Raw genomic sequence first — 26,574 nt, forward strand, 5'->3', positions numbered from 1 at the left:
CTTCCTCCCACTGCTCTTCTATGTCTAGATTAAATAGTGCAGGGATGGAGTGCATCTGAAAAAAAAAAATCTCCAGTGCTTTTCTCCTAAACTTTAGAAACTGGTGAGCCCTTGTATATTGATTTCTATGTTTGAAAAGTGAGTGTATAGTATTAATATTCTGTTAACTTTACATGTCTTGTCCATTTTACAAATAGCAAACACCAGGTGCAAAGCAGGGACAAACATCACATTTCTAAATTTCTACATGTGTGTATAATAATAATTGTATTTTACATTAAAAGAGTTCTTAGAATATTTGCTGTCTCAGATGTTAAGTGTGGCCCTGAGGCATGCTGACCACCTAAAGCAGGACTTTAGAATCACTTGGTGTCTCCAGAAATCCTGGCTGTGTGTCACCTGATGGATGTACGTGTTTATATCTAGAATAAACCAGGATTTCCACCATGAATGTAGCCAATTCAGGGTCCCGTGAGTGATCACTAATGTCACACTATTTCCAAGTCCTGCTGCATCACTCATACAGCCACAGTGCACTTTCATGTACAGTTTCACTTTCTCAAATATCTGCAAATTCAAATACCGCCCTTGTGTATTTTTGGCTAAAAGAAAAGCACTGCTGAAGGACACAGACCTTTCACACTTTAAGAGGTTTCCAGCTTAATGTGATAAAGATTATCCCTTCCCTACTGACCTCTTTAATACCTAACATAATCTCTTCTATGCAAAGAATGTGTCTGCAAAATTGTTTGTCTTAGAAAACATCTCTGAATAAATGCTTTTCTTTTCACAGATGAACACTTTAAATTTGATTGTGACAGGTGGCTGGAGACACAAACACTGAGAAATTTTAAGACAATTTTTGTCTTTTGTGAGCCTTTGTATTAAAAATTTGTATAAAAAAACTTATTCCAGATTCAATTTTTAGCTATCATATCTATACATTTATATGCATATATGAGTAAAATACTATAATTCCACCATTAAATTAATTTTGAAATATAAGACTGTATTAAGCATATGAATAATATTTTTTTTTCCAAATTGTATTGTCACATACCCATTAGCACTGATTTTGATAGTAAGTGCTTGGAGGAGGAAAACACTCCTGCTTGGAGGTGACTCATCTTCCATGTTGCAAACCAGGCATTGCCGAATGAAAGGAGGCTTTCCCCTCTGTGACCAGATAGAAAATTCTGCCTGCATGAGAAAATGTTGGCTATTCTATTTCTCCTGAAAAGAGGTACAACTCCACCACTTTATCCAATTCCTCCTGGTAAGTGTTGGCAGGAAGGCTCAGACCTCAGTTTTGAATCAGTTTGTTTCAGTGAAATGGGAAACAATAGTTTTAATGGCAATATTATAAAAACCCTGAGCATCCACTAAAAAAATACTAGCTTTTAGTAAAACTAAAAGTCAGTAGCTAACTGAAGAAGCATGGTGCAGTAGGCAGCATGAAGTAGCAGTGTGCATAAAAGGATGAAAAATGTATAAATGGTGTTTATAAGGGTATGTACTGAAGTATTCAGTACCATATAATGGATTTCAGTAATTGCATAGAAGTGACTGCAATTAAAGAGCCTTCTGATCTGCCTTGTTACCAGGCTGCACTGTGCTACCTTTGTGGATATGCATGGACTTCACAGCCATACACAAGGGAAATTGCACATGATTTTTTTTTTTTTTTTTTGTCTTTGAAATAGTAACATTCACTATGCTGGTACAGAGTTCAGCTTCTTCATGTTGTGAATCATGCATCTTCCTGTTCTGTGACAAGAAAGGTCACACTTATGTCCATTTTACTCTAAAATTCACTGCACAAATAAAACGGGATGAAAAGGACAGAAGTACAAACCCACCGTTGTAATGCATTTTAAAATTGAAACTTCAGGAGCAAGCCCCATGGAAATCCAGAGTTAGTGTCAACAGTTATTCCTCTTTGGAATAGAATTAGTTCTTCTGCTATGTGAACACAGCATGCATATTAAATGCAGCATCCTATAGTGCTATTGTCGTGCCTGGTGGATGGATTAAAAGAAAATGGAAATTTTTCCTTCCACTGCTGGTGAATGATTTGTTGCACTCCTTATTGTTGGGGAGCTGTTTTATGAAAGACTTGACTTTGACGTGCTGTAAAATGGAAACTGCTGGAGGAACAATAATTTTGACTTCTCTTCGTTTTCAGTCTTGGCAATACAGTCCTGAATCAGAGCACATTTTTGTACACAGCTTTCCTACTAGCATGAAAAAAATCATAATTTAAACAGTCTTGGCAGCTCTAGGAAGGTACCAGGAAAAAGGTGTGGTCTGTGTTAATTTGATATAGTGGCTTAAGTCTTATTTCAGTATTCAGAGATCCCCCTTGCACATCTCCTGTGCAGACATTGAACAGATTCAGCCCTGCTGAGGGAACAGCAAAACTCTAATTCCGACACCAGAATGGCTACTGGTAAGTGACATTTTTATTCCTTTAATCAAAGCTGTGGCCAACAGGAATCAAATTCTAGATGAAGCATGGAGAATGCTGCCTGTGGGCCCCTAGGTAAATGCTCCAATACATGCATATTTTTTTCAATACTGGGAGATTAACTAATATAATCAAGGGAAAAATATCAGTCCTTCAGCACCTGAAACACTCTGGGACTTGTTCTGCAAAATCTGACAAGCTCAACAAGACACACACTGCAGAGGGATCAGGCACTGACCATTTCCCTGGAGTTTACAGCTATTTTCACTTTTTATTCTACCAGAAAGCACCCTTTGAGATCAGACCAGCAGACTGGAGGTTGTTCTCTGCCAGTGAGCTGGTGAGTGATGCAGGTATGAACTGGAACAGCTCTGGGAAGCTGAGCACTGTTTGCTTACAGAGGAAGTACTCACTTTTCAGAGCACAGGCGTCTTTGCTGTGCTGGTGTTCAGGGAGAAAATCTTCATCCATCTTGGATACATTATGTACTCCATAATGTATGCACTGGAAAACAGTCAAAGCATTTTACAACAGCTGGCAGGAAAGAGTCCACGTGTTTGAGCGTTCTGGGGGATTTAAGTTTTTGGCTAATGTGCTGCACTATGAATGCTTGCACTCACAGGACAAGCTGCTGGACACATGCTGAGCGAAGTTTCTCTTGGCTACCAAGAAATAAGGAAGAGAGGACAAGCTCCAGTACAGTTTATTGCAGTCAAATAACTTTAAGGGTGCAATTTGATGTAAACTCTGAACGGGGATACTGTGACACCATCCGTGAAGGGAGCTGTCCTGCTTGCCCCCTGCTACCCTCTTTGGTGCCTGAAGTCAGCTGCTCATGGTGGCCAGGAATTGAATTGGCTTGGGAAAACGATGTGCCTCGAGAATAATCCCTTTGTTGTTTACTGGGGTACTTTGCAGGCAGATCACTTCACTCATCTGGTCCCCTGGAAGGGTTCAGAAATGTTTGCCCTGGCACACAGGCAGCAGAGTAAGTGAGGGAGGCAGGATTGTTGCTCCCCACACACGGGGCCAGTTTAACATACTTGGACTACAGTCCAAATAAAAACCCAGACTGCATCCTGGGCACAAATGAGAACTTGGGATTGGGTTTCTGCACTTCTCCCTTCCTGCCTTGCTTGGCTCCCAGCTCTGTGAATCGCTGGCCTGTGCCATTGAAGTGGATGCACAGATTTCCCTGCTTTGCCGAGCTCTGGGAGTGCCAGGGCACACCAGCCCTAACTGGGTCAGAGACTCTCTTTGTACAAGCGAGCTGCGCTGCAGGGAAACCTCGCCGAGCCACGAAGCAGCCTCTCACACATGCAGTGGGGGGGACTGGGTGGGGGGGGAGCGGATGAAGTGGGGCTGAGCTCCCACCACACTTGGTCCCCTGCCAGCATAAGCTTCCTTCCAGGGCTTACAGGCACGGCACAAGCCTGAGTAAAGCCCCAGCTGCTCCCACGGCTGCCAGGGCTAAGTAGCCTGGAATCAGAGCCGTGCCACCAAGCCCTGCATCTGTCACTGCCATCTCCTCTGTGCCGGGAAGTGGGGGGACAGTGAACAAGAGACAAGTGAGCCCATTAGCATTTATTATTTGTGTTATTATAGCACCTCAGTGCCTAGTTGTGGACCAGAATCTCATCCCATTAGCACTGTGAAAACCCAGAGCCAAACTACTGTAGTTCCTGCCCCAGAGGGCTTACAATCTCCTTTTCCAAACAGGGGTACAAAGAGATGGAGGGGGTAAAAGGGAGCAGTGACAAAACGTTGATCACTGTGATGGAAAGCGCTGATTTTCTGCAAAGAACCATCAGCTTTTAAATGCTTAGCTGGAGTTAGATGTTCCTCACACAGTCACTATTTTGTATTTCTCATGAAAAAAATCAAGAAATCACACAGAACTTCATGTTATATTCAGTGAAAAACATTTTTCATTGCAAGAAACACACACAAAGTTATTTTTAAAAAATATTGTTTAGTTTGTATCTTCTAAGCAGATTTCTGAACACGTTTAAAAAGTCTACACATGCAGTGTACAAAAAAAAGTTAGTTTTTTAACCAACTCTTTTGGCTCATTCCTTTATTCAATTTGCACTCTTGCAAAAAAGAGATACCTTTTAATTTTTGATGAAAAAATAGAAGTGATTTCATATCAACTGCTTTTCTTGACACACTTGTGTTTTCCCTGTGCTCACGATTTAAAACACAATCTAAACAGAACTTATGGGCTAGATACAGGGATAGAGAACAACTGTGTATTTAGGAAATCTATGTCACTGATTTTACAGGCTTTTCTGATCAAAAAGTGTGATTACAACGTTGTGCAAGAAGGGCACGTGATTTACAACTTTTTGCAAGCATATCTTATGTGCATATTTTTAATAACTTGCCTGTAAGGGGCCAAATCCTACTGTTCTGCTTGAAATTTCTCTAAAATCAACAGCTCTCTGACACTGTGCTCTATTCTGCTGGCCTCCTACTGCTGCGTGTCATAGTTAATACTGTGAATAACTCACCTTGAGTTCAATATTTCTGGTTTTAACTATAAGTACTCTATGGTAGTAATTGTTTGCAGGTTTGAGTATCTTACAGAGGCCTACAGGACAGTATGATTTATGCCCATGCAGACGGATGAAGGGAAACAAAACTAGCTGCGCAGTTTGTAAAACAAACATTTTCCATGGTCAGCTCTGCTATTTGCCATTTGGATAGCCCTGACTGGAATCACCTAAGTAACCTAAAAAAAACCATTACCTGAAAACAGCTTCCAATATTAGCTTTCTTCTCTCTATCCATCCTCTAAGCTGCTGTAAACATCCAGGGTATCCATACATATACACATACACCCCCAGGATGTGTGTGTATACATCCATGGACACGTGTAGGTGCATATACACACATATATACACACACATACAGACACACAGACATGTACATATATGGATACAGAGCTATGACCTCATTAGGAAATAACAATGCCATTTTTATTGCATTCTTAAGCATCGTGGAACAGGGAGATTATTGTAGGCACACATCTCAACTACTCCTCCTTTACTACAGTCCTAAAGCTCATTTACCTGAGATCTGCATCTGTAAAAATAAAGTTCCATTTTTTAGCTGCGTGTTACAAAAGACTAAATATCAGCCCCACAGATATGAAATTACGACTTAATTTTGAGAGTAATTTGCTACAAGTAAAATATTCTATCTTATAAAAAAGATACTGCTGAAAGAGATACATATTAAAAAGGAAACACGATTCTTAGAGGTCTAAAAATCTCCCTATGCCTTCCCACATGGTAACAAATTTATAAAAAATATTTGACACAGAAAATCTCCCCAGAAATCATCCTGCTGAAATCACGTACCCTTTCAAGACACCCATCTCGCAGGCGTTCCGCGGTTCCTAGGGCGCGCTCCGCACAAGGAGCGTTTAATTCTCGTCGTCGCGCCGGTAGTGAATGGTTTGTATTTCCTGAGCTATGAACATGGCCATCTCTCTCGTGCCTGCAGCAATCACTCGGCAGGACATAAGGTCCAGAGGTCCCCCTGAGGACAAGAGGATTAATGAGAAGTGTCTTAAATATAAGCCATGCTGTAATTAGATAGGGTCAGAAACACAGAAACAACTTCATACGTAGCTCCTTCTGGGGTGAGAAGGACAACCTAACTCAACAACTCCTACATGGAAATCTCCAGCAAAGAAATATGTTATAAAATTCTAGATACTGACCCAAAGTATGCAAGAGGAGCAGTGAATGCCTGGATTTGGTCAGTAGGCAACAATAAATGCAATATTCCCCTTTCCTAGCAATGGGACAGAAATTAGTTCATTCAGTTCATTAGTTCAATCAGTTCATTCACTACCCTTCTTAATCGACCAGATCTTTCCACAGTATCCAGGTACTGGTCACCAGTAGACCATTACTCTGAGATGTGTGCCATCTAAATTAATGAAGCAATAATCTGGAGACTGTGCTGCCCTTTACTCCCTCTGAGTAGTTTCTAGTCATATATGTCCAAACTGGTACCTCAGAGTCCTCCTTTCTCGGGAGGATGTCTCTGCTGAAATCTAACTGGAAGGTCTGAGTGTACCTGCCAGTCTCCTGGGCTGGTTCCTTACTGTGGTATGAGGCTTTGAGGGAATTACTCAAAGTCATGAAAATACAGTTTGACTCAGAAGACCTTTGATGTGCTGAAAGCCCATGCTGGAATTACATCAGTGTGTTCTGAATAACCAGCCTGAGCCTAGTGGAGGGTACAGGCCTTTCTACAGGATATTGCTAGAAATGAGGTAGAGCCACAGGGGTGGCACTCAGCCAGTCCCCCAACAGTCAATGGAAAAGCAAGGGCATCTTGCTCACCTGAAGTGTCTATCACAGTGCCACCTGCCTCTCTGATGATGACAGTGGCTGCTGCCAGGTCCCAGCAGTGCAAGCCAAACTGGTAGTAGGCGTCTGCAGCGCCGGACGCCAAGTGGCACAGGGCCAGCGTGGAGCTCCCGATGACACGGACCCTGCACCCCACAGCAACACAGAGAAGAAAATGCTTTTGACTTCAACCTCTGTGTACAACACACTTGTTTCAATCTTTTTTTTTTTTTTAATTACTTTTTTTAAAGACTTTTTGGTCATAAACGTGAGACATATGCTGTAAAACATCTTACCCATGTGCTTGGGCCTTGAGCAGTCTCTCAATGTTACCAAGGAACAATTTCAAAGTTGCAGGGTCACGTTTTGGACCAATTTCTGTTAAAATTAAGGCCTTCGAGATATCTGCAATGGTAGAGAGATGCTTCCATTAATTCAGCAGCTTCCAGGTAGGTTCCATAAATTTGTTTTTAAATTAAACACTAATGGACTTTTCACAAAAAAAAAAATCTTCACACCCCTTTTTCTACCCCAAACTTTTTCATAAAGTGACAACTTTGCATAGAAATTCAAGCAAAACTAGGTTTTTCCTATCAAATGGTCTGCTCTAAACACACTTAAAAAACCCACCCAAAACAGGAAGATTAAAATCAAGAATGCATTCTTACATTCCTTCTCCTTCCATACATTGTTTTATTTTATTGACCAGTCACCTTTTGACAAATTCACTAATATTAGCAGTCAACTAAAAATAATCCAGTAATCTAGTAACTTCTAATGATGTTAACCTGTACCATGTATTTGAAAACATGATGGCTCTTGAATAGGGAATTCTAATGCAATTTGTTAACCATTATAAACATTTGGGAACCCAGTAAGAGGAAAGAAAAGTTTCCCCCTAAATCACCAGTCACCTAGAAATAGCCCATTCTGGCATTTCAAAGACTGAAGACAACTTATGACAGAAAAAAATAAAGCCCTTCTTATGACAAATTAAAGCAGTATTTATAATAATAATAATAATAATAATAATAATAATAATAATAATAATAATAATAATAATAATAATAATAATAATAATAATAATCTGTGAAAGTTCTATTTGTATTGTGTTCAGCAAAGGCAAGGCTGTCCTAGAGCAGATGGAGATACCAGCCTTGTATACAGTCAAAGGACAGACTCACAGTGACCTGAGAGGTGTTGAAGCAGTCCTCATGTGAGATCTGAAAATTGCGAGGCAACAATAAGAGTGTGCCAGTGCAGGTGGCTGATCAAATGCCAAGTGTCCCTGCTCCTGCCCTGCCAGCTGAACTCAGAGGCATTAAAGGGATGGCAAAACTCAAAGGTTTAGTGGTTGAGAATTCACTGACCGGGCTGTGCCCCGTGCCAGGTGTCACCTCCTACCCTGGGCTGAAGGTGAGGCATTCCTTCAGGTAGGCAACCTCTGCCTGGTTCTTACAGCCACCTGCATGAGCTGAAAGTTCTCTGCACAAGGAACAAGGAGGTTTCTGAGAGCAAATTAGGCTGGAGTGGGGCACCATTTAATTAAACAGGCTACCAAAGAATTTACTATTGCAGATGAACCTCATGGATTCCAGCAGCATGGTAAAATGGTTGGTAAGTAACAGGTATGTAATTAGATTAAAAGTTATAGGGTGTCACAAATATTAACTGTAGGAACACAGATTCAACTGCTGCTTTTTAAATTACTGTGTTAAAACAGAAAAACACCAATCCAGGCACGCTGGAGGGTATTTTTTTTTTAGCCACTACTAAAAATTCTGGATGGTGAAAGCAATCTGCCTTAGATTATTTTGCATAAGAGACCCAGTTTATAATCAGAGAACATTTAATGTCCATCTCATTGCAAAAATGCACCAAGCATTCACAATATGCCAGTCACAGTTAGGTTGTAACTGAGACAGTTATTCTTATGTTATTAAAAATATTTCTAATGCATAGAGAGATCTCTTCAATTTTCCTCAAGGCTACAGCTGGAAATTGGATGAACAGACTAAGGCAACTAAGCGGGAGGTCTCTGCTTGGGAAAAAGAGCTGACTGATCACAAGACACTATGAGATTTCAGGAATTCAATATATGGGGTTGGTAGAAAAGATTTCACAGTGATATGGATAAATTTATGAGGAAAAGATCAGTTCTGTGGACCCCAGAAGATTAAAAAAAGAAAATACATTTACAGTATTAGCACACGTAAGGCCTGACATGAATCTAAGCATGAGAAGAAAGTATCACTCAAGATAACAGGGAAGATGGATCCTTCCTTTAAGTGTTTAATAGCTCCATGGACTCCCTATCAAACCTCTACAAAACTGGGTGTTGACAAAGAACAATGTTTGCCTGGGCTGTGATTTCAGATGATTAAGCCTGAACAATGAATGTATAAGTGCAGATCAACATCATACAACAATCACATTTCCTGAAAACAAATGGCAACAAGTGACATGACAGCTTAGGTCTCAAACACATCATGGCCAATTCAATTCCAGTGGCAGGTAAACACAAGTCTGTCTTCCAGGGTTGGTTTATTTCACTGAAGCCACAGCCCTTAGAGAGGAATTGTGATTTAAAACACTTAGAATATCAGTAGGAGTGAGATTAAAGCAGCTCCAGCTTCACTGGTGAAAATTTCCCACCACAAAATGATGTATCTCAAAACAAAAGAAAATTTCAAAGCTTTTGGAAGGGCAGAAGGTCTATTTCCCTTGCTATGTTCTAGACACCCACGTAGACTGGATGTCTAGAGAAAGGAAGGCAGAAGTGACATGTGCCAAAATTGTTCATTGCTCAGCTGGAAACCAGAACCCTCTGACTGCAAAAGCATGTGAGGCCATTTCCACGGTGGTTCATGCAGCCCACCTGGGAGCACCCCCAGGTCTCCCTAATAGTCTCTGCCAGTATGGGCTTTTTTGGAACATGAGATATTTGAGCACTGATAAAAATGTGATGTGTAATCAGTGATTCAAATCTTAGGGATTTAATATTTACAATGACTTTACAATCTGTTTCTCCAAATATGTAGACCCCAGACCACTATTAACTTAAAAGAATAGCCAAACTTCCCAAATTTCAGGTGAAATTTTGATGCAGGGTCTGCTTCAGGCACTAAAGAAATCTGTATGTCTAATTGCTCGAATTTACTGTGTTTTGAGCTCATGAAATCTCTCTTTGGGGTGAAATTTTTACCACCTTGTGTGTACAGTGATGCACACTTCTGGCATATGTCTGCTTCCACTCCCAACTGAGTGCTATGCTCTCCTCTGCATTTTGATTAACTAAAAGAAAACTTCTCTAAATAATACCAAATTATTATTTTCTATAATCATTAGATAAACACACAGGTCTATGATTGGTTTAACTATAAATAAAAGACAAAAGAATTCCATTCAAGTGTTGGCAAAGCGTTGCTGGCTATTTGTACGTGGAAATATACCTCACACACCAGAGCAAGCTGTTAAAGAGCCCCTCATGAAGCATGCACCCTTTAATTCACTCTTAGCACATTAGCCTACAGACATCAGACACTCTGTGACGTACAAGATCACTGGAAAAGAAGTGAATAGCAGCCACAACCGTACTCTGAATTCGATTCACCATTCCCATTGCATCCTGCTCATAAAAAGTTATGCCAGGGCTCAGCTGGAATGAAACTGGTGAATCTACACATTCTTCCTTATTTTAAACAGTGGTTGTGAAGCAAAATAATTTAGGATTATTTAAATAGTTTATATTCAGATGTATATTTTAAAAAGAAAAGGAGGAAAGTGATTTTTCAGAAAAAAACAAACACAAAACAACAAAATTATCATGCAGGTGAAATACTTTCCATCAGGATAATGATGTTCATTATCCTAATGATGATTTGCAACAACTCTGAAACAAAATTAATATATTCCTTTTAGAGTTCTAACAAAATCTAGACCAACCTGTCTCTTTTGATACCTGAAGCCTTTTGTCATTACAAAATGCCCCTTGACCTCTTCTACCAGTGTATAATCGTTCTTCAGTGCAGTGGTAAATTACACCAAATTCAAGCTTTAAGATTTTGAAAAGGAAAGAAATGAATGCAACTCAAATTACTCATCATAAATATAAACAACTACTAATGGCAAAAAGATCAGCAATATGTTAATTGGTACACATAATAAAGATTACACTGATGCTAAAAAACGGGAATAATTTTACTCTTACTGTGATATTGAGATATAGGTCATATAAAATTCAGTTTATAAAGAAAAGTTAATGCAATGTGTTCCTGATCCTCTAAATTCTTACTCACAGCTTGTTTCTTTTCACATTAGAATGGATTAAACACTGAGTTGTTTTCAAATGCAATTGAAATGTTTTTACTGAAAATACTCAAAACCTCTGAGGCAAGACTCTGAATGCTTTGCTTTCACTGGTGAGCAGTTACTCCTTGAAGCAATCCCACTGACCTTGGCTGGACCACAAAGATTTACAGCCCAGGATCAGTCAGGCATCCAAACTCAGGAGTCATGGCACTCTTCATTAACAGTGGATCCTTTTGTAGAAACCTCAGCTTTGGTGGTGCATTGAATTTTTCTGCTTTTTCAATCAAAGCAGTACACTCTAGTCACTTGCTCAAATCCTTCTCTGCAAAATCCTTTTGTGAAAATCTCTTGAAGTCACAGGACTCCAAGAGAAGGAGCCTGGACAGAAATACCCACAATGAAAGCTTAAGAATGTGCAACACTGGACTTTTCGTGGGAGATTCTGTTTACCAATGAAAAGAGGGTCAGAATCAAACCCTTGGTATTTAAAATTTCTATTACTTTAATAAGCTCAATCAAAAGACTTTAAAGCACTTTACAAACTTCAAGGGTCAGCTCAGAAAACTGCGCCTTGATCAGTAATATTAGCATTATTTAATTTAGGGGTACACAAAAATTAGGTGACTTGCCCAAGGTGTCTGAAGTTGGCCACAAGGTCAAGAAAACATCTCAAATGTTCTAGATGTCAAACCTTTTCCTGCTGCACTTGGTGTTTATCAGAGACAATTTAAAGGGAATAGACTGTCCTGGCTCCTTACCCTGAGTTCCCATCTAAACCAAGGGTTTTTTTTGAGGAACACACTATTTATAGACTCTTTCCCTAAAGACATCTGCAGGCATTTCTTCAAGGCTTATAATCAGGCCAGTTCCCCTGTGTGTACTTTGGCTCCTTTTCAGTTTACTCTTTTTTCTGCTTGTCCTAATTGTTTAACTGAGGGGTATTTAACATCATTCTTTACTTTTGTTTCAGCTTTGTTTAGTTTACATAACCCAAAATATGCAGCATCAAAATCATGATGGTGTTCTAGAAAACATAAATGTCAGCGAAAACTGTCTGGTAATAAAATGTAGTGTTCAAAAGGACCTTCAGCAATGAATAAATTTCAGAAAAGCATGGAAGTGTTTCTCTGCAGTTTCCATATTGGAAAAGTCTAACCAGAGAAGTACACAACATTATTGAGTTTAAATCAGTAAGAGGCACTAGCACATCTGAAAACTTGGTTGTTACTGCACAGAATTCTTGCTGGCTTTGCTTAAAGCTATACATATATTAAAGATTGTGGAATTAGGCTGAAAGAGGCACATTCATTGGCAGTTTGAGTAATTAGTTATTTCATAGATATATATCAAATTGCAAACCAGCAACATCTGGAGAAAAGGCACTAGCACAAATGACTATAGCTAGGAAACTCAAAATGGCACATTGAAGGCTAGATACCTTCCCACCCTCACTATAATCAAGGTCTCATGAGGTAAACATAGCTATTTTACTACATTAAGAAAAATACAAATGCAGATTGAATGAACTAGGCCCATACTTTTGCACTCTTCATAAAATCAGCTCTACATTGAGTCCTAGCAGGAATTAGATTTCACACATACTGCTAGCAGGAAAGAGGCAATAATAATAACACAGGAACACTGGGATATATGTTTAAATTATGAAGAGGCAGCACTAAATTGAACTTACTATGGTTTTGTCTAACTAAACCTTGCTCACACCAGTACTTCCTTCTTCTCCAAATAAATCCCATAATACTTTTATTAATTCAAAGATTGTTTTTTTTAATTGCCAGTTGGCATATATAGGTTTTACAGGACTATGATTTTAGATGAGGAGAGTGTGATCAGATGCATTTAAAAAGCATAGGAAAACCTGAGTAGTGACTGATTTTTTAAGTTTTTGTTTTTTAATTTAAAGTTCCCACACGGTTTTGAGACTTCTAGCCAACTCTCAGGTGCCCATCTTAAAGAACATACTTCATACCTCTTTGTTAACAGCAAATCCAATGCTCACCGCCACTGTTGGAAATCTGTGAAAAATAAGAAATGAAGTAGTACTGGTGAAAAATCTCTCAACTTACTCCCTTAGGCAACAAAACCCCACATGGAGCTCTGTGAGTTTACTTGTCAAAATGCACTTGACATTATACTACTTCTCCTTTGTCAGCCCTTTAACTTTGTCAATTCTTTTTAAAATGTAAGTTAATATTGGAGAAGGCAAGAAATAAACCCATGAAGACATCACAATTTTTACACTGAACACGTAATATATTTTAGAGATGTTTTTGCTTTAGTGTGATTGAATCATCCAGTATAAAAAAACGAATGTTATAACAAGTCATTGTTTTTAAGAACACACTTTGTTCAAGCTTTGCATCTGAGATGGCAATTAAGTAGCATGGAGATACCTTGCTGCGGACCAACAGCAGAAAAAGAAACCAATTCCTCTATGCTGCCCTTTTTCAAAGTGATGGTCACGTGTTTAATTCAGTCCTTTTGACTACTGTATAATTATCACATTTTAAACAATGAAATAAATTCATTTCTTAAAAACACATTTCAAAAAGGACTTTGGAAGTCCAGAAAATTTTGCAGAAAGAACTGCATGAAACATCACCACATGACACTGCCCACCTCTCCTGGAATTCTGTGTAATTGCACCAAAAGTCAAGGAAATTCTTCTTTTTTTTTTTTTTCTTTATGAAAGTTGTAGTCATTTTAAGCCACTAACTATAAGGCAGTGTTTCTAAGTACAAATATCATGAATAGTCATTAGTTTACAGTTCCTAACACTCAAATGGTGAATTAAAAGTCTTAATTTTTGCAGCAAGGACCCCTAGTTTTGTGGAGGTACTTTAGAAATTTAACGCCAGCATCTCTGCACAACTCAGCTTTCAGTGCTGCTCTGCACACATGCAGGGGTGGCACTTCCCAGGAAGAAGGAAGCACCTGGGTCTGAAGGGCAGAACTCCCAGCAGGAATGTGCAAAACCCACGGGTGGCGCTGGGCCAAGCGTGCTCACAGCACTGCCTTGTTCCTCCTGTGCCGCACGCTCACTCCCTGCATGGGAATGTGGGTGAGACACGGCTGTGAGCTGGGGCTGTGAGTGTGAGCTGGGGCTGTGAGTGTGAGCTGGGGCTGTGAGTGTGAGCTGGGGCTGTGAGCCAGGGCTGCGAGTGTGAGCTGGGGCTCTGAGCTGGGGCTGTGATTGTGAGCTGGGGCTCTGAGCCGGGGCTGTGAGTGTGAGCTGGGGCTCTGAGCTGGGGCTGTGAGTGTGAGCTGGGGCTCTGAGCTGGGGCTGTGAGTGTGAGCTGGGGCTCTGAGCTGGGGCTGTGATTGTGAGCTGGGGCTGTGAGTGTGAGCTGGGGCTGTGAGCCGGGGCTGTGAGTGTGAGCTGGGGCTGTGAGTGTGAGCTGGGGCTGTGAGCTGGGGCTGTGAGTGTGAGCTGGGGCTGTGAGTGTGAGCTGGGGCTGTGAGTGTGAGCTGTGAGTGTGAGCTGGGGCTGTGAGTGTGAGCTGGGGCTGTGAGTGTGAGCTGTGAGTGTGAGCTGGGGCTGTGAGTGAGAGCTGGGGCTGTGAGTGTGAGCTGTGAGTGTGAGCTGGGGCTGTGAGTGTGAGCTGGGGCTGTGAGTGTGAGCTGTGAGTGTGAGCTGGGGCTGTGAGTGAGAGCTGGGGCTGTGAGTGTGAGCTGTGAGTGTGAGCCGGGGCTGTGAGTGAGAGCTGGGGCTGGGAGCCAGGGCTGGGAGTGTGAGCTGGGGCTGTGAGTGTGAGCTGGAGCTCTGAGCTGGGGCTGTGAGTGTGAGCTGGAGCTCTGAGCTGGGGCTGTGAGTGTGAGCTGGGGCTGTGAGTGTGAGCTGTGAGTGTGAGCTGGGGCTGTGAGTGAGAGCTGGGGCTGTGAGTGTGAGCTGTGAGTGTGAGCCGGGGCTGTGAGTGAGAGCTGGGGCTGGGAGCCAGGGCTGGGAGTGTGAGCTGGGGCTGTGAGTGTGAGCTGGAGCTCTGAGCTGGGGCTGTGAGTGTGAGCTGGGGCTGTGAGCTTGGGGTGTGAATCAGGGGTGTGAGCTGGGCGTGTGAGTCAGGGGCTGTGAGCTGGGGGGTGTGAGCTGGGGCTGTGAGGTGGGGGTGTGAGCTGGGGCTGTGAGGTGGGGGGCAGCAGCACAAACTCCATCTCACCCTCAGGTAGTGGCACAAACACAGCCTCCCCCACACACCAGGTACCAAGAGATAAAGGGATGGCTCCTATGTGTGTGTCCCCACCAGGGAAAAGCAACTTCAGGAGGAAGGGAGGACCTGTGAGAAGCTACATTTTGGGTTTTGATGGGTTTCCCAGGCCATTTACCTGTGCACAAAGTTGCACGTTCCATCCACAGGATCAATAATCCAGGTGGGACTGTCGGTGAGGACACATTTTGAACCTGCAGCAGTGGATTCTTCTGCAATAAACCTGTATTTGGTGCAAGGGTAAAACAAGTATCCCAGAACATTAGCTTACATACATGGCTTGGAAAGTACAACCCCATCATTCTGGTTTTTAAGAGAGAACTCCTCCCTCTCTCCATAAAACTTGTATAAATGTAAACATACATACTGCTTTTTAAATTTAGGAATTGGTAACTTTCATAGAGATTTTGAGGGAGAGTTCTCAACTCTACAGCATACAATTTTACATGACCAAAAAGGGCTCTACTTATGTACACTTCCCCAATACACCATTAAGGAAGCCATGAAAATGAATGTAGAAATGGATCTGAATTGTCATCCCTGGAACTTAAGGAGAAGATTATTTTATGCAGAATATAATTTTATGGGTTAGGTCTATCTCTTGCAGTAACTAATATAAACTGCAAACTGTATCTGCTTCTCTTCTGCAGTCAAATTCAGTCAGAAGGGAATAATACACTCCTAGAAAATCCACAATCTTGCTTCTATCTGTATTTTTTACAGTAATCAGGATATTAGGAGATTTACAAAGCTGGACTTTCTTTTTCCCATGACCCAGAAAAAAAATCAACAAATTATTTTTTGTTTGTTTGTTGTTTGGATGCACAAGGCACAAAATGAAATCTGAGATCATCTTCTCTTCTGTTGTTCTGTCCCAGTTTCTTTTAGTAGTTTTTTTTCTCCTTTTTCCCTGGGAAACGAACATCCAGTTCTGGCACATTTCCTGTCAACCTTAATTATCCCTGCTTTCCCATAAACTGCCCAAGGTCTCTTTCTGTAAGAGATGAGCAGGTGCTACTCTCACAGATTTTCATAAAATTCTTTATGTACAGCAGGAGTGGAATCCAACTGCTAGTACTGAATCTTGCTGGTGGTTTCACATTTGAACAGCTGGTAGTGGTATTCAGAGCTGCTGCAAATGCTTGAAGACAAAAAAAAGCTTTTCTCAAACACACAAAGAGAAAAAAAAAAGGATAAAATAAAGAGTAAATGTCTTTTGCAAAAGAGTCCTTTTGAAATAATTACCATCACACCGCAACAGAGTCCTTCCCTAGGACTAGAGTAGCAGCTATTATATTTTGTGTCTTCAACTTGTACCTCATGATTCCAGGTAACACTTAAAGCCATGAGTTTAAAATGTTCTGCAGACAGCACAGGAGGAGACTTCTTGAATTTTCCAAATGCTACTCTGCCTCAACCTAAGCAGAAACAGACTATTTTGATGGCATTACAGACCCCCAGCTGGTACAAAGAGGGAATTAGGAAATGTTTGTTACTATTTTCATCTCCATTAAAAGAAACAGCTGAAGGACAAAGTGCTAATGCACAACTGAGAAACGAGAAAGACTTGAACAGGTGTTTGAAACTCTCAGTTTAACATAACACTTTGCAGGCTCCTTGCTCTAAATATTCCATTACTTTGTCTTGTTGGTGCTGTATCACTTGACTTTTGCTTTTACAAATCCTGTAATCAGCATTCAAACCCAACCATGCCTTGTCTGTGCTGCTGGATACACAGGAGGTTCATCTTGTAGGTGGAGCACCTTCCATCCCACCTCAGATTATTCATATTCCACATAAATTATACCTCTGCTTTCACCCTCTGCCAGCTCCCCCAGCTGGAGCTTGAACTATAGCTGCTGTCTGGCCAGCCAAGGAAAGGTGAAACGAGAAACTCATTAAAGACAGGAGTATTTCTGTGTAAGATGATTTGCCCTGAAGCATCATCAGCCAGTCCCTCACCTTTCCCTCGCAGTGGGGGTGTGATGCTGCAGTCCCTGAGCTCAGAAATGCTAACCTGGAGCTGGGGCACAGCAGTGCCACTGATAAAACCTTCATGCTCAAGAGCAATTTTTCCAAAATAGATGTAGACCAAATTAGGTGCACGTTTTATGAAATTTGGGCTAATGGGTGACAAAAAACCCCCCTTGCTCTATACAACGCTGGGAAATGTGAGAGTTTTGCAAGGTCACCTCAGATGTCTTGCTTTGCATTCTGTAAAAACCTGCAAACTAAGCAAAACACTCAGTGTGAAGTTCTGGAGTAAATTCTAGGAACAACTTGAGAAGTGGGGAGGGCAACCACCTCATTAAAATAGTTAATTTAACATGCCAGCCTGCCAGCTCTGCTGACCTCTGTTCAAATCTGGATTACACTTCACTCCCACTGAAAATGAGTCTAGTAATTTTAGCCAAGCCTTAGACTACATCTGTTCATGCCACTCTGAAATTCATTGCAGGAGCAGCAGGGAAGCTGTACCATACCATACTGTGCAGCAGGAATGATACCCAGTCAAATGCAGGAGACTCAACCTGGGCAGGTGCCTCACCTATCCCCATATGGGGATCCGAGGACAGAACGATGGGAAGCTAGAGTTGGATGTAACCCTCCTAAACTCCTGTGTCCTGATTTTAATGTCTGCAGAATTAAGGCCAAAAGGAACACAGAAGATGACAGTTTGTGTAATAATAGCAGGGGGAAATGCTGGGACAGCCTTGTGCAACCAGCAGCCCCTGGTAGTCTGGCTGTGCCTACCCACAACTCTGGGATCTATCTGAAAAAATATCCTTCTGAAAAGACTCATCAGGGCACATCAGAGTACTAAAAAGTGAGCAAAGACTAAAACTTCAGTGAAGTGTGAATGAAGATGATACATACCACTTACCCAAGAAGAAAAAGGAAACATGGGACAGAATTACTTTTTGAATGGATTTTCCAAATACTTCTCTGTACTTCTGAGTACATTTCCAGTATCTCAAGACTCATAAATGCCTCGGTGCAAATGGCCTATTCTAATAAGATTCCTTTTAATTTTTCTAACACCTTAAGTCCATTTTTGATTCAGAGGACATAAGAATCAAGATGATTTAGAAGAAAAAGAAATCACAGAAATCTTCAGTGCTGCTTTCAAAGCCTGGTTAGGGGAAAGACTGAACACATTACAAATTATATTTTAATATTTTAATTGTACTTCAATTTAACCCCCTGACTGTTTTTGTAGACTCCTCATTGCACGAGTTTTAATCTAGTCTAGTTAAATTTAGCTTTAATCTATTTTTTAATCTAAATGATTTAATTATCTAAAGAAATTGTAAGCAAACCCAACAACCACTATCAACAAAACAAGACTGTCTTGAAGAAATGGCAGTTCCCTCATTTACTTATAAAGTCAGAAGTTAACTGTATGGAGTTGATAAAATCTGGGACTTTTCAGTTGCTAGGCCTATGTTGACCTTACAACTTTTGTTCCCATTCTGAGTAACTTGAGTGTGTCTGGTGATTTGCATTTTGTGGGAAATGTGTAGGTTTTATGTTCCCTGCCAGAGAGCTCAAGGAAAAAAAAAAAAAAAACTAACACAAGAGTGGAGATGAGAGAAGAGTACAGCCAGCAATAGTAGAAGGAATATTACACAAATAATAGGCTTGTAAAGCCTGGCACTCTCTTGAGAATTGCAGCCAAGAACCACACATTATGCTGTACAGTACTGCTTCAGTATGCCATCACATACAGCATGTATTTAGAAAGCCATATTTAGTATAAAAACATGCTTTCTGCTCTTTCTCATGGTGTTGGTTTTTTGCCCAGCAGCATCACTGACAATCAGATTAGTAGCTGAGCCCTTAAGATTTTCCTCTTTGTTCATTTCTGCACAGCACTAGAATGCAAGGCTCATCCCCATCAGAGATGCCCCCAGTTAGAAGGGAGTCAGACACTATTTAAGGGATACACAAGCCTTGCACTGGCTCTGCAGGAAAATGAATTTTATCCATGGAAGTCAAATGTAGAAATCAATGTCACTCTCTGCATCAAACCAAACCTGGCAACTAATACAAACCCTCTCTCTAATCTGTACATGAGCTGAGTTGTTATTTTCAAGTTGATCACAATAAATCAAGAGGAAATGACAACCTGATTTACTTTTAAAACCTTGGGTTTGCACCCCATGGAGTAATTTATAGCCTGTTTATGAGTAGGCATCAAATAATGATGATGATGGCAAACAGCCCTGCTTCCCACTGATCTCACCTCAGAACACAAGGTAAATGTAATTACACGCACTTTTACTTCTCCTGATCTGGCAGAGGCATATGTGTGATGGCAACAGGAAAGGTCTGCAGGGTGGGACCTTTGCTAGCATATATTTCTGCTATATTTTATAGATAGCATTAGCATAATTCTTATACAGTAGGCAACAGACCAGTATTCTGAATATCATGGAGATCCACATGAAACCTTCAGGCATGATGTCCCTACAGGGGAAACATTGCTATTAAATACATCTATCAAGAAACACAGAAATTATAAAGTACTAAGTATAAGGAAATGGTACTTTTTTAAAAAACAGGAGTCCTACGAAAGTGTAGGAACAATAGGTTAATATATAAGGAAGATACAGAGACATAAGAAGAATATACAGAATTTAAAGTTCCCTTTAAATACCAGTAAGAGATGCAGCACGGAAAGGACAGAAAAAGGTCATTGACAGTTGCTATAGGCACTCACCTGTGGGAAGGAAATTTCTCTTTCAGAACAGAAATAATTAAATTTTCCACAAAATGATCAGTTTCTGTCACGAGATCTGCTGCAGATGTCTTTGTGGACACTTGTTTTTCCTCTGTTAGAGCTTTCCTAATAATCTGAAACAGAAGTTCATAAATCAGATTTGCTGGGCTTTCAGCCTGTGCATACTAACATAGTATCTTCAGTGAAAAAAATATAGCTAATCCTGAAAAACAGCTGTAGGCCTAATTCTACCAGAGGCTGTTATAATTTTTTGACAAAAAATCCTTCTGAGCTAATGAGTACTCTTTTGGAACATGGCATTTAGAATCACTCTGCAAAAACCACTGTTGACAGTTCAGAAAAGGATTCATTAAGGGATGCAGCTAAGGGAATAAAAGGATGATGGCAGTCATCATGATTTAGAAAATTACCAAAAGTATGCACATGGTAAGATAAAACCTCAAGGCTCAGGCATTTTTCAAGGAAAGCGCTTTTTCTTTCTTTTTGTTCCTTTTTCTTTTTCTTTTTTTTTTTTTTTAATATACAGGGCCAATACCCCACTGCTCTCTTACTGTAAAAGATATGTAATAAGGCAAATGTAATTGGTTTCCATTTTGCCAACAAAGACACTTTTTTTTTTTTTGGGTTTTTGTGGGGTTTTTTGAACTTTAAATGCTGACTACCCTCTGGTTTCCAAATAATTGCCATGTATTTAACAAGAACAAAAATGGAAGCTTTCCCTAGATATGAAACCAATGATTTAAACCTGGACTCTCTTCTGGAAATGTCTTTATCTGATTCTCCAGGGTATTACTGTTACAAGCTCAAGTACAAATGTACATATGGGAAAACACTTACTGAAAGCTTTTCAACTCTTCCCCCCCATTTTCTTTCTGGTTTTTTTTTTCCCCATTTCTTCATTAAAAAGAAAAATAAAGGGACAGGATGCAAAAGGAGATTGCTTATTTTTTAATCAGTGAAAATGATAAATTATTTGAAATTAAAAAAAACCAAAACAGAACCAAGCAAAAATTAAGCACCACTTATTTTAAACCCAGCAGCAACAAGATCAACATTCTAACTCCCATCTAAAATTTATATATTTAAATTGCTTAACTAAATTTCCATTGATAAAGTATTTTAAAACCATTGAGAAATACTTGATGACCAAAGAAAATGGTTCTTCTGCATTATGCATGGGAAAGGGAATCAGAAACTCCCAAATGTCATATCAACTCTTGGTTTTTGTAGTACAAAATACTGTATTTGAAGGGTGTGCTAATTGATCTGACAAATAATGGATATGGCCAACGATTGCCTTACTATAGAAGGTATCTGGACTAATGCTTCTGCTTTGTGAGTAAAACATCAGTTGTTCCTATTTACTGAGCTTGTGAGGGCAGGTAGTAGCTTCCAGTTTGAGGTCTTGCTAAAGTTCACTACTGTATATAAAAATATTAACCACACTTAATCTTTTTACTCCTCTGTAAAACCTCTCTGTAAACTCTCTTTTTTCTCCTCTGTAAAACCTGTGTGGTTGTCTTGAAGGATTTACGATAGAAGCATAAAACTCTAACTCCAGCAAGGCCCTTGAGCTCCTCTTCAGCCCAAAGCAAAATCCAAAACACTCCAACCACCATCAGTTGTGTATTCTAAAAATTCTGCTATGCTGATACCTTTTTTTTAATTTGCTCTTCATTACTTTCCTATTGTCTTCACATAGTGAAATAGATGAGGAATGTTCTCCTTTTGAGAGAGAAGACTTTAATTTCTTCTTAGCAATGCCATGCTCTTGACTTCTATTCAGTTTGAATGCATAGTAGTTGGAGATTTTTGCAGCCATTTAAATCAATGCCACTGCTCAGCAGGGCAGTGAGATCATACCTGAGCCTTGCTGGGAAAGAAAAAGTGGAGATGAAACCTCTCCCCTGTGGACGTGCTCGGCAATGAGCTGATTGCATTGCATGCTCTGGCACTTGATCTCTCCGGTTTGAGTACAACCCTTTGCACATGCCAGCTTCAAAGTTCATATTTTTTCATTTCTGATCCTTTACCCAGTTGCTCACAGCCATTTTTAACTTTAACCCTGACTGTTTCTCTGGTGGCCAGCATGAGGTGGGAGGGAGGCAAAGGTACTTTGGAGGTGGGAGTAGGCAAGGGTGTGCCTGCCCTATGAAGTGGTGGCCAATGGCCCTCTCACCCATCTCCTCTGCGGGCCCATGCCAAGGAGCCACGCACACATTCAGCATTTACCAGCCCTGCAAGGACTCCTTCTCCCCACCTCTTGTGCAAGCAGAATGTCAAGAGGAGAGGAGGAGACAAGTCATGGTGCTGAGCTGAGGTCACCAGCCACAGATGGGCACCACATCTGTGGAGGCTCACCCACAGCACGCAGGATGGACGCCTCTGATTCTGCTGCTTACAAAGGGCTTGATGAAAGGGATCCCATGCGTTTGCTCCAGCTTGTACAGGTATGCAGTCCAAGCCAGAGCAGCCCCACACAAGGATCACATTTCCCACATAATTGGTGAAAAACTTTTATTCTTTGGAAAATGATCAAACAGCTCAGAGCAGTGTAAAAGTCAATTTATATTGAAAAATCCCTAAAAGTCGCCTGCCTACAAAGGAATGTTAGGGCCTGCTGCCTCAGAATACTTTAAGAGCATCACTCAAATCTTCTCCTTGCAAAAGCCTTACAATAATGTCTGTAGATACCTGCTAAGTTGCCTGGTCTTTCCAGATGGACATGGGGTTCCATAGAAGTCTCACTTTAGGTTACAGGCAGCAGGCAAGCAGAAACCAAAGGAACCAAAGGATGATGAAATGGAAACAGGAGGCTGCACCTTATCCCCATTGTACAATGAAATTGGCAATCAAGATCCTGTAATTAGACTTTAAATGTATTTTACTAGACTTTTTTCCTGTACTAGGGCTTGTCCCTAGATTACTGAGATTTTTCAGCAATTTCTAAGCAATTGATTTTTGGGAGCATGGTTATTTAGAGCAGAGCCATTTAACCCTCTTAGCCCATGCTGCCCCTCCTCTAATGCAGATCTTATCCTAATACCCTGCTTGGGAGCATTTGGGGGGTTATGCAAAGCAAGGGGCATTCACATCATTACATGAAGACCACATCACAGAGCAGGAGCTCTCCCTGCTCCCTCCTTCATTCCCATGGAGCAGGGGAAATGGAGACACTGGGGCTCAGTGCAGTCAGTCTGGACTCTTCCTTTTTTAATGGCTTGGTAAAATTTATTCCAATAAAGCAGAATGAACAAGACAGAGGGTCAAGAGACCTTTTCCCCCAGTACCTGCCAGGAGAACCACCTACAGTAGTGGATATTCAGATATTTCATTTCACCATACTGCTTACACTCACCATACACTTCTGGAAGATCAAAGATAGATTTTGGATGCTTGCAGTACTGTCCTGAAATATTTGCTGACTGATAAAATCAAACACCTAGATAAAAAGCATGAGTACCTGCAAATAATTCAGGAAATTCCAATCTGGTTTGCTAAAACATGTGTCCATGTTACATAGAAAATAGCCTAAAAATTTCCCCTGGGACCTAACATCATGGAAAAAAATCTTGGATTTTTAGAATACCAGTGAAAGTTTTGTCTTTTTATTTTTTAGTGGTATTCTGCTAGGTCTTTTATGCCTCATAAAATTATTTGCCAGAAAAAAAAAAGAAAAATAAGAGAGAAAAAAAGAGAAAAATTAAAAAAAAAGGCTTTGTCTTCAGCATATTACGTCCTAGTGTTAGTTTCTTACTCTTATTTTTACCTGAATGTATGTTTACTCATTTTGGTGAAGCTTTTCCAATTCTGCAATTGGAGAGAACAATGCAGATATTACTCAGTGCTCTTAATAGCATCAAAGATGCATAGACTAGTCATGCCTGCTTTTCTTGAGCAAAAAGTCGTATCAAACCTATGGGTGTATTCTCATGAAAAGAGCAAGCAGCTTACTTACAGAAAAAGCAGAAGAGAAGTTTGAAAAAGTGCAGTTATTTGTGGCCTTGTAGAGTGAATTTTAAAGCAGGTCAATTACAGACATTACAAAACCATGACCATTCTCGTTATGAAACAGCCATATATATTAAATGAGAGCCTGTGATATTTCACAAAAGTAATAAGAACTAAACAACAGGATGGGCAAGAGAAGCAATGATTTTAACCCAGTAATAGAGGTTACTCCAGCAACAACACTTTTGAGACATAGATGTGTGTATGTATATGTACTTATATATACATATAAAGAAGCATCACTTCTTTATTGGCCTTTTAAGTTTAGAAGAAACTATTCCAGAGTATAGACACCTACCTCTTGGAAAGAAGATGTATTTTATCTATAGTCATGAAACACAGTGCAATACAAATCAAGCAGTTGTATAAGCCAAAAGGGGACACCAGAAAACTGTATTACTGGTTGACTTTTCCTAGAAATCCAAAATCTGGAAGTGTACATTTTTCTTCAGGCCAAGACTCTTGTCGACATTTTCTAATGACTTCAACCCTTCCTAACCTGCCACAGTCCTGAGAAATGGAGCCCCTGAAAAGAAAGGCTGCAGCGGCAAAGTCTCACGCAGGGATGGCGACTGGAGTTGGATCTGGGGAGACAGAGAGTGCAAGCAGATTTTTGGGGATGGAGGTAAAGGTGGAAAGGCCTGAGGGATGGGAAGAGAAGCAGAAGAAAAAAATGAACTTGACTAGTGGAATTGACTGCTTTTGGTGATCAAAATAATACCCATTTTTGTCAGTCAATTTTCAACAAAATTCCAGTCCTACCAAATGCATGCTACACCACACTAGGTATCCTTAGCTCTAGTTCATTTGGGAATAGCTGGAAGCAGATTGACACTTAAATAAAAGAACAGAGCCATACCTGCACCCTTTCTTCCAGAAGGATCTCCAGTGCCTTTTGTAACAAAAAAGATTCCTTAGCGTGACAAAATAATTGGGAAAAAAAAATACCCAGTTTCCAAAGTCCTACTTAAACAATATCCTTGGCTGGTTGAAATTTGGCCTGCCAAGGAATCAGCTATTTCCTGCCATTTGCAAGGTAGCAATGGCAAACTGTAATTTCAGATTCAAGGATTAGTCTTACAGAATGTTTACTTCTTCCAGGAAAAGGTGCTCAGCTGTAATTTTCTAAGCAAGTGAAATGATTGGGGAAGCTCAAAGCTGGCTTCACAAATTGGTATTTTGAGAAATAAGGTGTGGAGGCTTGAGCAAGTCATGAGTCTCTTCTTGTGAAATGGCTGGCAGAATGCTGTGCCGGAGAAACTCCTGTTTTGAGAGTCTGTGAGAGCATGACCTGTCATCCTGATTTGGATTATCCATTTAGTCCCTGTATTATTAAAACAAGTCTCCTCTCCTCTGGCATTCTGTTCATTTGTGTAGTTGTTTTTCACTAAGGAGAAAATATGTTTAATAACACACCCTAAGTAAAAGTTATAGGTCTTGCACTCAAGATAGAAAAGGGGGCTTAAATCAAAGTGTATAAGTACAAAGCGTGTTTCAAAATAGAGCAGAATGGAAGTGAGAGAGAAATATACACTGCTGAATAAATTTGTGTTTCACCCAGCTTCTCAATCAATCTGCTGATCCCACTTCTTGGCTCTCTTAGAAGTTTTACTGCTGCACAGAGTGGGGTCAGGATGCCTCCTGAGATGACTAACCTGCTGTGTCAAAACACGGATCTGAAATAAGCTACTACAGACCTTCCTCACTCAGCTATTTGTCCCTAGCAAGTGAATTTCAGCCACTCTGAAGACTCAGCCAGACACAACAAGAGAGAAAACCTCCTTGACACGGTTATTTTTCTCTGCACAAACTGCTGGAAAACAAATGCTGGCCCCGAAGGATGCAACCGCCAAGGGATGGGGCCTCCCAGGGAAAGGGCCCCTCAAGGGGATGCAGCCCCCGAGGGGAGTATCCCTAAGGGCTGGGCCCCCCTGCCCGGGGCTGGGGCCCCGAGGGAAGGGGCTCCGCGGCATGAGGCCCCCACGGGATGTGCCCCCCGAAGGATGCGCCCCCCCAAGTTTTGGGGTCCCCCGGGATGGGGCCTCGCTGCCGCCATCCCTCCTGCGGCCGAGGGCTCCGCCGGCGGTCGGGCTGAGCGGGTGCCGAGCCCGCCGCCCTCCTCCCCCTCCCCAGCTCTGCGCACCAGCCAAGCGCCCGCACGGCCCTTCCTCAGACCGGGAGAAGGCTCCTCCGGCCGCGGGGCAGCCCGGCCCGGCTCTCACCTGCCCGGCGCGGAGCGCCAGCTGCACCGCCACCTCCGCGCACTCCTTCCAGGGGTCCCCGCCGCCGCCGCCCGCCGCCGCCGCCCGCCCTTCCTCCTCCTCCTCCTCGCACGGCTTCATCGCGGCGGCCGCGCTGCCCGGAGCGGGGCCGGGGGCGCGGGGGGCCCGGCTCCCCGCCCAGGAGCGCCCGCGGAGGAGGATGCCCGGGGCGCACACACCGCCCGGCGCTGTC

The 26,574-nt window shown here is 41.4% G+C and overlaps 1 protein-coding gene across 1 annotated transcript; it reads right to left on the reverse strand.

The window, feature by feature from the left end:
• Positions 1–4,036: 4,036 nt before the first annotated feature.
• Positions 4,037–26,572, reverse strand: IMPA2 (inositol monophosphatase 2). The gene is made up of 8 exons (XM_059857932.1): positions 26,343–26,572; positions 20,089–20,222; positions 15,484–15,588; positions 13,133–13,178; positions 10,780–10,888; positions 7,131–7,239; positions 6,829–6,980; positions 4,037–6,013 (listed from the first exon to the last, which is right to left on the reverse strand). Exons 1-8 carry the CDS (start codon positions 26,460–26,462, stop codon positions 5,898–5,900), a joined length of 891 nt encoding a protein of 296 aa, XP_059713915.1. The 5' UTR covers positions 26,463–26,572; the 3' UTR covers positions 4,037–5,897.
• Positions 26,573–26,574: the final 2 nt, after the last annotated feature.

Source organism: Haemorhous mexicanus, chromosome 1 (assembly GCF_027477595.1).
Source record: "Haemorhous mexicanus isolate bHaeMex1 chromosome 1, bHaeMex1.pri, whole genome shotgun sequence".
Classification (NCBI taxonomy): Eukaryota; Metazoa; Chordata; class Aves; order Passeriformes; family Fringillidae; genus Haemorhous; species Haemorhous mexicanus.

Coding starts and splice junctions, on each gene's coding strand:
- IMPA2 (XM_059857932.1), bottom strand. CDS start 26,462: ATGAAGCCGTGCGAGGAGGAGGAGGAGGAAGGGCGGGCGGCGGCGGCG. Junction 20,223..26,342: donor TGGCGCTCCGCGCCGGGCAG/GTGAGAGCCGGG, acceptor CTTCTGTTTCAG/ATTATTAGGAAAGCTCTAAC. Junction 6,981..7,130: donor CTCAAGGCCCAAGCACATGG/GTAAGATGTTTT, acceptor TGTGGGGTGCAG/GGTCCGTGTCATCGGGAGCT.